General features: G+C 44.2%; 1 protein-coding gene across 6 annotated transcripts in view; it reads left to right on the top strand.

The window, feature by feature from the left end:
- The window catches only part of rabgap1l (RAB GTPase activating protein 1-like), a 462,369-nt gene that overhangs the window by 398,890 nt on the left and 48,081 nt on the right, over nt 1-15,398 (top strand). For all 6 annotated transcript variants that reach the window (XM_080196010.1, XM_080196008.1, XM_080196011.1 and 3 more), the window contains one exon: nt 13,854-13,946. In XM_080196010.1, the coding sequence (XP_080052136.1) occupies nt 13,854-13,946 (93 nt within the window). The remainder of the gene's footprint in view (nt 1-13,853; nt 13,947-15,398) is intronic.

Raw genomic sequence — 15,398 nt, 5'->3', positions numbered from 1 at the left:
AGGACTGATGTACGAAGAACAATTGTGTCAGTTAAGATTATATTCGCTGGAGTTCAGAAGAATGAAGGGGAATCTCAGAACCTATAAAATTCTAACAGAACTAGACAAGGTAGATGCAGAAGGGATGTTCCTGATGGTGGAGGTATCCAGATCCAGGGGTCGTAGTCTAAGGATACAGAGTAAACACTTCAGGATGAGGAGAAATTTCTTCACCCAGAGAGTGTTGAGTCTCTACCACAGAATAGAGTTGAGGCCAAAACAATTGTCCATTTTCAAGAATAAGTTAAGTATCTCTCTCTTGGACAAATGGGATCAAAGGATATTGGGGTAAGGCAAGGTGAGACTATTGAGTTGGATAATCAGCCATAATCATAATGAATGGCAGAGCAGGCTCGAAGGGCCAAATGGCCTATTTCTGCTTCTATTTTCTATGTTTATATGGTTGCGAATCTTTGGAATTCTGTGCACCAGTGATTGATTATATGCAAGGCTGATTACATAGAATCATAGAATACTACAGTGTAGAAGGAGGCCATGAAGTCAATTGAGTCTGCACTGACCACAATCCCACCAGGCTCTATGTCCATAACCCTAGCATTTACCCTAGCTAATCTCCCTGACATGAAGGGACAATTTACCATGGCCAATCCACCTAACCCGCACATTTTTGGACTGTGGGAAGAAACTGGAACACCCAGAGGAAATCGACGCAGACACATGGAGAACACGCAATCTCCACACAGACAGTGACCCAAGCCAGGAATTGAACCTGGCACTGAGGCAGCAGTGCTAACCACTGTGCTATCTCTATTGATAGAGTTTTGACATCTGTGGGTACTTAAGGATCAAGAACATAAGAACATAAGAAATAGGAGCAGGAGTAGGCCATCTAGCCCTTCGAGCCTGCCCCGCCATTCAATAAGATCATGGCTGATCTGAAGTGAATCAGTTCCACTTTCCCACTTTCTCCCCATAACCCTTAATTCCCTTATCTGTCAGAAATCTATCTACCTGTGACTTAAATATATTCAACGAGGTAGCCTCCACCACTTCAATAGGCAGAGAATTCCAGAGATTCACCACCCTTTGAGTGAGGAAGTTCCTCCTCAACTCCGTTCTAAACTGCTCCCCCCTTATTTTGAGGCTGTGCCGACTAGTTCTGCTATCCTTTCTAAGCCGGAAGAATCTCTCAACCTCTACCTTATCTAGCCCCTTCATTATCTTGTAAGTCTCTATAAGATCCCCCCCTCAGCCTTCTAAAGTCTAATGAGTATAGACCCAGTCCATTCAACCTCCCTTCATAAGGATAGGCCTGAGAGTATACTACACAAATTTGGCCTAAATCAAGGACTTCAAATGGCTTCAATATTCCCACCACCTCACATATAAATCATAGAGATCTGTAGCACAGAAAAGGCCCTTCAGCCCAGCATGTCTGCATCAGTCAAAATCAGCCATCTAACTACTCTAATCCCATTTTTCAGCACTTGGCCGATTTGCTTTGTTTGCCTTGGCATCGCAAGTGCACATCTAATTACTTAAATGGTATGAGGGCCTCTGTCTCCACCACCCTTTCAGGCAGAGTTCCAAACTCTCACCAGCCTCTAGGTGAAAAGGGTTTTCCTCGATCTCCTCCTGCCCCTTACCTTGAGTCCATGTCATTGATTCCTCCACTGCCTACTCTATCTATGCCCCTCATAATTGTATACATCATCATTAAGTATGATGGACTTCAGCCTCAAACATATTGCCTCCACCTACAAACTCTGTTGTTGGCAGAGTGACGCCAGCTGTGGGTCTTCTGCCTTCTTGTATGTGACCTAAATGTTGCAGGTCCACTGCAGGAACTTGAGCATATAATCCAGGCTGCCACTCCAGTATGGCTTGGGTGTTGTGGGGGTGCTGCAGTGTTGGATATGATGTCTCTTGAACACAGTCTGTCCCTCCAGTGGGTGCAAAAAAAAATCTTGCCACTATTCAAAGAGCTGGGCTATTCTCCCTGTGGCCCTGGCCAATAATTGCCCGTAACAAACTCCTCAAGTATTTTATTATCTAAAACAAAACTTAAAATCTGAAATATATTAAACATACAAATAGGTCGTTATCACATTACTGTTTGTGGGAGGTGGCTGTTTGCACATTGGTTGCCACGTTTCCTACTTTACAACAGTGACTACCCTTCAAAAGTACTTCATTAATTCTGACACATTTGAGACATTGTGAGACTATAAAAGAAGCTGTCTAAATATACTTCTGTTCTTTGTTATAAGACAGAGAATGGATGCAGCATCTAAGCAAACTTGTATCTGTTGTTCAATGGAACTGAGATGGGATATGCTATGGCGAAGTGTAATCACGAATTTCAGAAATTGTAAAAGATGCAATGGAAAAAAAGTTTTGTAAGTGACTCCCAGTAATGAATTGCTGAGTCATGCAGAGCAGGATCTGTGTTGAATGAATCCCAGGCAGTAAGATTGCTATAGTAAGCTTCAGTGCCCTTGGATTAAAGAGCAAAAAATCTGCTGAATATTTGTGACTCGATTTACCCCATGCAACCCCCACCTAGGCACATATTGTGTGCGCATATAGGCCTTGGCAGGGGTGAGTTGAGGAAGCTTTGGGCAGTTTGAGGACAGACTAGGCCAGGCATTCTCTGCAGGTTCACAAATTATTGATGACTTGGGCAAAATAATGGAAAGTGAACAGTGCCTGGGGCAGAGATGCTGGGGAGAGGCATCTGGGATAGACCAAGATGGGGAGGGGTGACTGGGGCAATGACAGAAGGAAATTGGGGTGGGGTTCCTGGGGCAGCGGCTACTGGAGGTGGGAGTGGGGTGCCTGGGACAGTGGGGGAGGGGCACACAGAGTGGCTGAGGGAAGAGAGTCTGGACAGTGGTGGACGGGCTGGCATTTGGGGTGGGGGGGGAATGGTGCTGTGAGGACTGGTGCAGTAGCTGTTAAAGGCATTGTATATATTGTTGAATCCCACTGAAGTATATATGAACCTAACTAGGGATCGTACATAGACTATTTCATCACGTTAGTAGTAGAGGCGGATACAATTTTATCTTTTAAAAAGCATTTAGACAGTTACATGCATGTAGAGGGATATGGGTCAAATGCGGGCAATTGGGACGAGCTCAGTGGTAAAAACTGGGCAGCACGGACAAGTTGGGCCGATGGGCCTGTTTCCATGTTGTAAACCTCTATGACTCCATGTTTGTGTCTTTCTCCTTGAATTGTTTCAAAACTTACTTGGTAACAGACTGGGACCTGCTAATTTATTCCACCCCCACCTGAGGTTTAGCTCATTTAACACCAACAACAGATCAAAACAGGAAAGTAAACGTGAGTGTGAAACCCAGTTACCCAATGAACGCACCCAGTGGTGATGGAGTCACTCAGCCTCTTGCCCTGAATAGCTCAGTGGTGAGTCTTTAATTAGTGGCAGTGAGTTAACACTCCCTGGCTAGTATGTTTCTTTGCATATGAATATGTGAAATGTCTTGCAACAAAAGTTTTTTTGAATCATCTAAATCAGTGCTCTGTTTCAGATGGGTGCTGGGAAAGGGAATACAGTGAATAGCTCCAAGGAGTTTGGTTTGCTGGATGTAATAAAGCATTACAAACACACACAGAAATGTGATCCATCTAGATTTGATTCCTTAAATCCTTGATGGATTTGATTGTGAATGCATGTGTTGATGTGATGTATGTGTATGTATGTGCGTTTGTACATGTGCAGGCTCCTCTGTTTTTTAGCTAGGGGTTTAAGGGCAAAGTGCTAATGAGACACTGTTAAACCACTAAGATTAGATGTGGCATTAGTGATAATGGCACATAATGAGAGGCTGGATAATCCCCATCAGTCATCTTAGAGAAAAGAGGTAAGAGAAAAGGAGGAATGTAGAATAATCATAATCAATAGAGAAATAGTACTCAACAAACGAATGGGATTAAAGGGAGGCAAGTCTCCAGGGACTGATGGCCTACATCCTAGGTTATAAAGGAAGTGGCAGCAGAGATACTGGATCCACTGGCTATAATATTTCAAAATTACCTGGATCCAGGAAAGGTTCCAGTGGATTAGAAAAATGCTAATGTAACGTCCTTATTCAAAAAAGGAGGGAGGCAGAAATTAGGAAACTGTGGACCACTTAGTTTAACATCTGTTGTTTGGAAATTATTAGAATCCATTAAAAAGGAAATAATATCAGGACATTTGGAAAGTCAAATCGCTATCCATCAGAGTCAGCATGGTTTTATGATGAGTAAATCATGTTTGACTAATTTGCTGGAGTTCTTTGAAGATGTAACAAGTGAAGTGGATAATGGGGATTCTGTTGCTGTAGTGTATCTGGACTTCCAGAAGGAGTTTGATAAGGTGTCACTTCGAAGGTTAATACAGCAAGGTGAAATCACATGGGATTAGGAGTAATTTATTTGCTTGGATAGAAGACTGGCTAACTGACAGAAGGCAGAGAGTCGGGATAAATGGGTCTTTTTCTGGTGGCAAGATGTAACTGAGCACCGCAGGGTTCGGTCCTTGGGATCCCAACTGAACAATCTATATTTTTGACTTGGCCACAGTTATGGAAGGTACTATAGCCAGATTTGCAGATGACGCTAAAATAGTTGGGGAGGGAATAAGAAATTTACAAAGGGATATAGAACATTACAGCGCAGTACAGGCCCTTCGGCCCTCAATGTTGCGCCGACCAGTGGAACCAATCTAATGACCCTCTAACCTAAACTATTCCAATGTTATCCATATGCCTATCCACTGACCATTTGAACGTCCTTAAAGTTGGCGAGTCCACAACTGCTGCAGGCAGGACATTCCATGCCCTTACTACCCTCTGAGTAAAGAACCTACCTCTGACATCCGTCCTATAATTACCACCCCTTAATTTAAAGCTATGTCCCCTCGTGTTAGCCATCACCATCCGAGGAAAAAGGCTCTCACTGTCCACCCTATCTAATCCTCTGATCATCTTGTATGCCTCCATTAGGTCACCTCTTAACCTCCTTCTTTCTAACGAAAATAACCTCAAGTCCCTCAGCCTTTCCTCACAAGACCTTCCCACCATACCAGGCAACATTCTGGTAAATCTCCTCCGCACCCTTTCCAATGCCTCCACACCCTTTTTATAATGCGGCGACCAGAACTGTACGCAATACTCCAAGTGCGGCCGCACCAGAGTTTTGTACAGTTGCAACATGACCTCACAGCTCCGAAATTCAATCCCTCTACAATAAAAACTAACACACTGTAAGCCTTCTTAACAACCATATCAACCTGGGTGCCAACTTTCAGGGATCTATGCACATGTACACCGAGATCTCTCTGCTCGTCGACACTACCAAGAGTCTTTCCATTAGCCCTATATTCTGTACTCCTGTTAGTCTTACCAAAGTGAATCACCTCACACTTTTCCACATTAAATTCCATTTGCCACCTCTCAGCCCAGCTCTGCAGCTTATCTATGTCCCTCTGCAAACTGTAACATCCATCTTCACTGTCTACAACTCCTCCGACTTTGGTGTCGTCAGCAAATTTACTAACCCATCCTTCTACACCCTCATCTAGGTCATTTATAAAAATGACAAACAGCAGTGGCCCCAAACAGATCCCTGAGGTACACCACTTGTAACTGAACTCCAGGTTGAATATTTCCCATCACCCACCACCCTCTGTCTTCTATCAGCTAGCCAATTCCTGATCCAAACTACTAAATCACCCTCAATCCCATGCATCTGCATTTTCTGCAGTAGCCTACCATGGGGAACCTTATCAAATGCTTTGCCAAAATCCATATACACCACGTCAGCTGCCTTACCCTTATCCACCTCTTTGGTCACCTTTTCAAAAAACTTGATAAGGTTTGTGAGGCACGACCTACCCTTCACAAAACTGTGTTGACTATCCCTAATCAATTTATTTCTCTCTAGATGATTATAAATCCTATCCCTTATAATTCTTTCCAAAACTTTGCCCACAACAGAAGTAAGGCTCACCGGTCTATAATTCCCAGGATGGTCTCTACTCCCCTTCTTGAACAAGGGGACAACATTTGCTATCCTCCAGTCTTCCGGCACTATACCTATAGCCAATGACATGAAGATCAAAGCCAAAGGCTGTGCAATCTCCTCCCTAGTCTCCCAGAGAATCCTAGGGTAAATCCCATCCGGCCCAGGGGACTTATCTATTTTCATACTCTCAAGAATTGCTAACACCTCGTCCTTATGTACCTCAATCCTGTCTAGTCTAAAAGTCTGTATCTCAGTATTCTCCTCGACTACATTGACTTTTTCCTGCGTGAATACTGACGAAAAATATTCATTTAGTGCCTTTCCTATCTCTTCAGGCTCCACGCACAACTTCCCACTACTGTCTCTGACTGGCCCTAATCTTGCCCTAACCAATCTTTTATTCTTGACATACCTATAGAAAGCTTTCAGGTTCTTCTTGATCCTATCCGCCAAAGTCTTCTCATGTCTTCTTCTAGCTCTTCTTAACACTCTCCTTCCTGGCTAATTTGGAACTCTCCAGTGTCCTAACTGAGCCTTCATGTCTCATCTTTACATAAGCCTCCTTCTTCCTCTTCACCAGGGATTCAACTTCTTTAGTACACCACAGTTCCCTTGCTCAACCACTTCCTCCCTGCCTGACAGGTACATATTTATCAAGGACTTACAGTAGCTGCTCCTTGAACAAGCTCCACATTTCAGTTGTTCCCAGCCCCTGCAGTTTCCTACTCCAACCTACGTATCCTAAATCTCGCCTAATAGCCTCATAATTACCTTTCCCCCAGCTATAACTTCTGCCCTTCTGTATATACCTATCCCTTTCCATCACTAAGGTAAACGTAACCGAATTGTGGTCACTTTCACCAAAGTGCTCACCTACCTCCAAGTCTAACAGCTGGTCTGGTTCATAACCCAGTACCAAATCCAATGTAGCTTCACCTCTTGTTGGCCTATCTACATACTGTGTCAGGAAACCTCCCTGCACACATTGGACAAAAACTGACCCCTCTAACGTGCTTGAACTATAACTTCTTCAATCGATATTTGTAAAGTTAAAGTCCCCCGTAACATCTACCCTGTTACTTTCGCACCTATCCAGGATCATCCTTGCAATCCTTTCCTCTACATCTCTGGAACTTTTTGGAGGCCTGTAAAAAAAAAACTCCCAGCAGGGTGACCTCTCCTTTCTTGTTTCTAGTCTCAGCCCGTACTACCTCAATAGACAGGTCCACATCAAACGCCCTTTCTGCCACCGTAATACAGTCCTTGACTAACAATGCCACGCCTCCCCCTCTTCTACCACCTCTCTGCTCTGACTGAAACATCTGAACCCCGGAACCTGCAACAACCATTCCTGTCCCTGCTCTATCCATGCCTTTGAAATGGCCACAACATCGAAGTCTCAGGCACCAATCCAGGCTGCAAGTTCATCCATCTTATTGCGTATCCTCCTCACATTAAAGTATACACACTACAAACCACCGTCCCCAATACAGATTGGTTAGCTGAGTGGGCCAAAATACAGCAAAGGAAATTCAACATGAATAAGCGTGAGGTTATCCATTTTGGTCGGGAGAATAGAAAGTCAACTTATTAGCTGAATAGAGAAAGACTTTGGGGTGCTTCAGTGCAGAGGGATCTGGGTGCCCTTGTGAAGGAGTCACAAAAAACTGATATGCAGGTAGAGCAGGTAATAAGGAAAGCAAATGGAAGTTTGACATTTATAGCTAAAGGAATAGAGTATAAAAGTAAGGAAGTGCTGCTGCAACTATACAGGCATTGGTGAGACTGCCTGGAATACAGGGCACAGCTTTGGTCCTCTTACTTGAGGATGGATGTAGTGGCACTAGAGGCAGTCCCAAAGACGTTCACTAGATTGATTTCAGGGATGAAGGGTTTGCCTTATAAAGAGAGATTGAACAGGGTAAGCCTATATTCACAAGCTCAAAAGAATGAGAGGAGATCTAATTGAAGTATATAAGATGATAAAAGATATTGACAGGAAGGAGTAGAGAGGATGCCCCCTCTTTTGGGGCAATTTAGAACAAGAGATTATAGTTTTAGGACAAGGGGTAGTAGATTTGAAACAGATGAGGAGAAATTACTTCTCTCAGGGTTGTGAGTCTGTGGAATTTATTACCCCAGAGTGCGGTGGACGTTGGGACGTTGAGTAAATTTAAGGAGTTTTTAATTAGTAATGGGTTGAATGTTATGGAGAACGGGTAGGGAAGTGGAGTTGAGGCTGAAGCGGGATCAGTCATGGTCACATTGAACAGAGGAGCAGGTTTGAGGGGCTGAATTGCCTACTCCTAGTTCTTATGTTCTAAAACAAAAGAATGTTTATCTTGTGCCTTTCAGCCAATGAAAGTGTTATCACTTTGTTTTGTAGGCAAACCTAATAGCAAGTTTGTACATGATGATTAGATAGAGGCTTTACCACTGTCCTAGCTCCCGACTAAGTACATTGCATGAAGCTGTAACGGGACAGATGTGACTACATTTTCCAAGAGAAAGTGATATCTTCGAAGTTTTCCTCCCTCAGTCACGTCCATTAACATCTTCCCATCACTAGTGATTTCAATCTTCAACTCTGGGAGTAGAAAAAGGGGACATCTTCAGCTGAGGAGCTGGGTTGGGGGTGTGAATGGAGTTGATGGGACCAAGGACTGTGTCCATCACATCATTCCATTTGTAAGGTTCTTTCATTACAAGCTGCCACCTGGACCTGTCGGTATGTGTGCTATCCCTTCCAAGATCCACGCTGCTCCCGGGCAAACCTTGCTGCTCTTAGCATGCATACTGACACTCCCAGCTATGCACACCCGCATGTGTGCACACATATATGCACAGCCACTCACATGCTTACACACACATCCATGCACACCTGCTCACCCATGTGCATACGCCTACACACAGCTGTGCACTCCGGTTTGTATGTATACACACAGCTGTGCACATTCGCTTGCTCATGCGTGCACGTGCACACACAAGCACACAGCCATAAACACTCACTCGTGCATACACTGCCATGCACACCTGCTTACATGCACAAACATACATACACAGCCTTGCACACTTACATCCACACATGCACACCTCACGCACACACATATGTACCCTCGCCTGTTACCATCTGCTCGCAAGCACACCCATGCTCACCCGCACATGTACACAATGAGGTATGCACGCACATGCACACATCCGCTTGTGCACGTGCACACATGTATACACAGCTGTGCATTTCCACTCACACACATACACAAAGGTGCACACAGCCATGCACACCCACCCTTGTGCACACATGTACACATTAACACACAGCCATGCACACGTGTACACACAGCCATGCACACATATACGTACATAGCCATACTCACGTGCACACATACAGTCATGTACAACTGTTCATGCATCTAAGCCGTGCACACTTGCATGGCAATACACACATGTGCACACATCTCCCACACCTGTGCACACCCACTCTTGCACATACACAGCCGTGCACACCCACTCATATATACATATACATACATAGCTGTGCACATTTGCTCACGTGCACACATACATATTTCCATGCCCATGCACATCTGCTCAGAGATACAAATATGCATATACACATAGCTGTGTTCGCATGCGCACACACACATACATAGCTATGCATACCCTTGCACAAACACATGTACCCCCACACACATGCACTCGTGCTCTTGCGCACACAACTCCTCACCCCTTCTTGAAAGATACATACGTATAAAAAGCCCTCTCCCGGCCACTCTCAATTCCATCTCCTTAAAGACCCCTTTTGAGCTTGCTGGGACATCCTCCTTCATCCTTAGTTCTGTGGCCCTAAAGCCTCCCCAAGATCCCTTTTTCCCCTTAGGACATGCCCGAACTTCACCAAAGAGTTGAGTGGAAATTGCTGGCTCATTTCACACCTGGCTCAGAAGGTAATATTTACACTCCCTGCCCCCCAACCTTCTGGTCAGTACCACTAGCTTGGGGATCAAAGCTGCACCCTTAGTTTGAGAATCCTGTTAAGGGAGGGGATTGTAAAATTCTTGCTGTTATTTTTGTTATTGAAGCTAACCCCCAATGACCTGGTTGCTGTGATTCACTAATTGTGTGGTTAAGGATATTTTCCCATAAGCATTTCGGAGTGGAGCTCTTTTAAGGAAAACCGCGTTGGGTCGGCCACAAATGAGTTTTCATGTCCACTGTCTTTCTCCTTGATTGAAAGAAAAGACTGCTGCTTTTTTGCTATTGCAGCTGAATATTACAGCTCCAATGTACAAAGGTCACAGCAAGGTTCTCTTTCTGAAACAAGTTACTCATGTTTATTTTCAATTGTTAGTAGAAAGCCAGCTGCAGCCAGAGACTGTTGCAATAACTGGAACTGGCCAATACAGTTGAACGTTACCACTGGGAGGACAGAGTTGCAACACAAGGCATAGCTGTTGGGTACAAACAGGCCCACTCCTTTAATCAGAGGTCAGCCTACTTCACCCCTCAATCTTATCTCTGTCAATGTTAATTGTGGCTCAGCTGGAGGCACTGAGTCAGAAGGTTGTGGTTTGAGTGCCACTCCAAAAACATGAACACAGAATCTAGGCTGACACTTCCAGTACAATTTAGAGGGAGTGCTGCATGCACTCTTGGAGATGCTAGCCCTCGGTTAAGACATTGAACCAGGCTTGCCCAACTTTGGCCATGTTTTTCACTCGCTGAGTAGATGAGAAAACTTTGGAAAGATAAGGTTTGGTACAGCGTTAGGCATAATTTTTTTTAGAGTTAGAAAAGCAACATTTGAAGCAATAAATTGATAATCAAAATGAAATTAATAAAGATGATCATTAGTGTGTGTGTGTGTGTTTATACATGTCTCTCACTCCTTGACCCTGAGTGCTCACTCACTGTTGCCCAACACACCCAGCTCCTTCAGAATCTGACCTACACTTTGAATGCTTGCTCCGCAGGTCAGGTAGCGAGGGATGGTGGGCAAGATTGTGACCTGCAGGCAGTAGGTTGGGCAATTATACATTAAGCCGTGCTGTCCTGGATGGATGTAAAAGATGCTGGCATCTCCACATCATGGATGTAAAAGATCCAGCATTGAAAAAGAGCAGGGGAGCTCTCCTCAGATGCTTGACCAACATTTATCTCTCAATACATTTCACAAAAATCAGATTACTTGCTCATTAAAAACTGTAGTTTGTGGGATCTTGCTGTGCACAATTTGCCACTTGGCATCTCCTGCATTACAATAGTGAGTACATTTCAAAAAGTACTTACTTGTTGCAAAGATTTTATTCCAATTCAATCCAATCAAATCCAATTCAGAGTCCCAACAAGTAGAGACATTCCCGATCCAAGCTGACAAGGCAGGGCTCTCACCTCCTGTCTTGGGCTTAATCTACATGATCCAAGCTGATTGGAGTAGGCATAGCTCCTCCTCCAAGGCTTGATTCTCATGTGCATATTAGCCAAAAGACTGAGATGCTGCTTTAAAAAATTGCTTCAAATAAAGCTAAAATGTAACCTAATGACTTCAACCAAGTACAGCGTGTCGATACTACACTTGATCTTAGCCAAAAGGCCGAGCTTGTTTGTTGCAAAGTACTTTAAAGCCATCTGCTGGTCACGAAAGGCACTGTAGAAAGTCTGTTCATATGTCTTTCCCTTCACAGTCATGTCTCACACTTAGCCCTACACTGACCGCCTCTCAGGTCATTTATCCCACATTCTATCATACTTCAATAAGCTATTATTTATTCCTCACATTATAGTTTTGAAATCAGAAACACAAAGTACAAGAAACACTCAGCAACTCAATCCATCTATTACAAGAAGCTGATAGTTAGGGTCAAGCGACCCTCAAGGGGGTGAATTATTCTGCATGGGTGGCATGGTGGCACAGTGGTTAGCGCAACTGCCTCTCAGTTCCAGGGACTCAGGTTTGATTCCCGGCTTGGGTCACTGTCTGTGTGGAGTTTGCACATTTTCCCCGTGTCTGTGTGGGTTTCCTCTGGGTGCTCCGATTTCCTTCCGCAGTCCAAAGATGTGCAGGTTAGGTTGGTTGGTCATGCTAAATTGCTCCATAGTGTCAAGCTAGGGTAAATGTATAGAGTTACCGGGATAGGGCCTGGGTGGGATGGTCAATGCAGACTCAGTGGACCAAATGGCCGCCTCCTGCACGTAGAGACCTATGACTCTGCTCTCCTGAGAAGTTGAATGGCTGGATAATGCTTCTTGTGAGATAATTGAAGGCTCAAAGAGAGGAATTGAAGACATTTATAATATACAAGAAAGTATATGAATGACTGAGGCTGTGAGGTAGGTAGAAATGCAAGCCCACATTCCAGGAGCCCTGGGAGGGAAGGTAAAGCAAGTGAGGACCTCCCTGCCAACCACTTAGGAGGAGGATCTAGTCTAGAGAAAGGGTTGGTCAAAAGGTTGGATTCCTCTGTTGGAAGTTGAAGGGCTAACTCCACTCTTTTCCACCAATAGACTGGTCTGCTGAATGCTTCCGGAACTTTCTGCTATTTCATGCTTTTTGTTTTTCGTTTTTATCTAATGTTCCATAATTCTGTAGAATTCCCTACCCAGTGAAGCAGTTGGGGCTACCTGTTAAATGTTTTTAAGGCAAAGGTAGATTTTTGAACAGTAAAGGAATTAAGGATTATGGTCAGGGGACAGGTAAGTGGAGCTGACTCCACAAAAAGATCACAGACGTGATCTTATTGAAATAGCGGAGCAGGCTTGAGGGGGCTATATGACCTACTTCTGCTTTTAGTTCTTATGTTCTTATTAATTTTCTAATGATCATAGCTGCACACAGTGCACCAGATTGGCACCTTATATAGAAAAATACAATCCCCATATCTTATCATGCTGTATCTAAATGGGTAAAATTGAGAGGGCCGGTTACATAATCTTGTATTTACTTGACTCAGGAGCGACAGTGGCATAGTTGTTTGTCACTAGACTAGTAATCCAGAGCCCAGGGTAATGCCCTGGGGACCCGGGTTCAACTCTGGGATTAAAAGTCTAACAGTGACCATGAAATCATTGTCGATTGTTATAAAAACCCATCTGGTTCACTAATGTCCTTTAGGGAGGGAAATCTGCCATCCTTGTCTGCTCTGGCCTACGTGTGACTTTAAATCCACACCAATGTGATTGATTCTCAAATGTCCTTTGAAATGGAGGGCCGTTAGGGTTGGGCATTAATTACTGTAAAACGAATTTAAAGTGTATTAGAAGATTAGCACTATGGGTTACAAAACTTCAGTGGGTAGATGGAGTTAAAATACAGAACAGCTGTGATCTAACTGAACATTGGAACAGGATTGAGGGGCTGAATGGCCTGCAGTCGTTCCTACGTTTATTTATTCTAAGAAGAGATCTGCCCTCCTCACTGAGGATGAGAAAGCTTCTTCACTATTGTTGTTGTCTATGGTCCTCTCTCTCCACTCACATTATCTGTATCTTTAAGACTTGGTTACCTGTAAAGACTTGCATTCCTTATTATCTTGTAAATTGAGTTTGTGTCTTTATATGCCCTATTTGTGAACGCCTGTCCTCACTCACCTGATGAAGGAGCAGTGCTCCAAAAGCTTGTGCTGCCAAATAAACCTGTTGGACTTTAACCTGGTGTCGTGAGACTTCTTATTGTGATGGATGGGACAGACTGAATCCGGCTAGCAGCATCCTGCAGCAGCAGTGACACCTGCAGGCTGAGCTTGGCATAGACATTCTCCAGAAGTGGAGACATTGAGTGTTGTACAGTTTCCACTAACAGCCCTTTCTCCTTCCAATCTCTCCAGGTGCCAACAAAGAAACTGAAAAAATATGAGAAGGAATACCAAACAATGAGAGAGCAGCAAGCACAGCAGGAAGATCCAATCGACAGATATAAGGTAGGGGAAGACCCTGTCAGAGTGAGGCTTCACAAAACCGTCGGCCCAAGATGATGGTGCTGCCAGTTGTGAGGGACTTAGAGTCACAGACCCCAGTGACTACATTGACAAAGTTTATGCATCTGAACTTTGTGTAACACAGATCACACTTCTCCCAGGTGAAAGTGTGAGAGGTTGTGGGCTGTGTGGGAACATGGTGAAGGAAAGAGTGTTGTTCTGCCACATCTGACAGTGCCCTCTGAACTGGGGCAGAGTCTGCAGCCCTTAAACAAGCAGAGGGAAAATATAAAATCCCGGGCTACGTTCATTCACCCTAATGAGGCTATAGAGTAACTTCCCAAATGGTCACACTCCTCCAAATTAGCTTGGACACCTCTCCCAGGAGGTCACATGGCCAGTCTGTATATTGTGATACACAATATCAGAGATTGTGATGCAGACGGCACCCCATCAACATCTTGTATCCATATCCTCTTTGATACTCAGTAGGTGAGCAAGAGGAGTTTGGATAGCTGTTACAGCGTGGGCTATTCACTTGCTAGCACCAAAACACAGTGTGCAGAAGTCCTAGCGACGAGATCATATTGACCGTGACAGCTACATCACCTGACCCAGAATCCAAGCACTGGGTGCAAATTCAAATGATATCCGAGGAAGGGTTGTTTTGGTGGGTGAGTGGCCAGTCGATGGAACAGATTTCCTGGAGGAAGCTGACATTATTGATTTATTCAAATGTAGATGAGTTTTCTTTCAGAAGGTCATTTTGTGAAAGTGCTGGGGGAGGAAGTGCCTTTGGTTCCCAAGTGTCTCTGCCACAGGGGGTTTTCTTCATCTCAGTCTGTTATAGACTAATCGATTAGAGACTGATGCCATGATCCTTCAACAATTCCCCCAATCCTGTATCATGCACCCACCGGTGGAGTTTGGAGGCAAATTAGAGGGAGCATGGCCTCTGCTTGTCTGCTAATTCCTAAGTCAATGTCCTGCTCTCAGGATAACAACACCAACCTTCGGGAATGATCAGGAAAGTTAGTGTGGATCTCCCAAGTAGCCTGTAACTTGACTGGAGGATGGACAGAACATCTCTGCCTTTCACTCCGATGTTCCATGGTAGTAACTGAGGCTGGTTAGGAGGTAATTCACCCTCTGGAAGCGCCGTGCTCCAGAATTCAGTTTGCTCTTCATGGCAACTCTCCCTCATGTTTTAACTAAGGAGTCATTGGACATCTACATTTTTCCCATAAGCATGCATCACTTGCATAAAGTTAAAAAAGAAAGGACTGTAGTCCTAAAACACCACCTTATTATCTCTGGAGTACTTTACAATGAATTAAGTATTTTCTGAAGTGCAGTCACTAATTTGGGGAACACAGCAGCTAATTTCTCAGAAGATAATCCATTCTAGTGAATTTAGAATCAGCAGGTTTGGCAGCATCAATGGAGAGAGAAGCA

This window comes from Carcharhinus amblyrhynchos, chromosome 9, assembly GCF_965287045.1.
Source record: "Carcharhinus amblyrhynchos chromosome 9, sCarAmb.v2.hapA, whole genome shotgun sequence".
Classification (NCBI taxonomy): domain Eukaryota; kingdom Metazoa; phylum Chordata; class Chondrichthyes; order Carcharhiniformes; family Carcharhinidae; genus Carcharhinus; species Carcharhinus amblyrhynchos.
The sequence above is the reverse complement of the archived record's forward strand: the minus strand, read 5'-3'. Positions and strand labels throughout refer to the sequence as shown.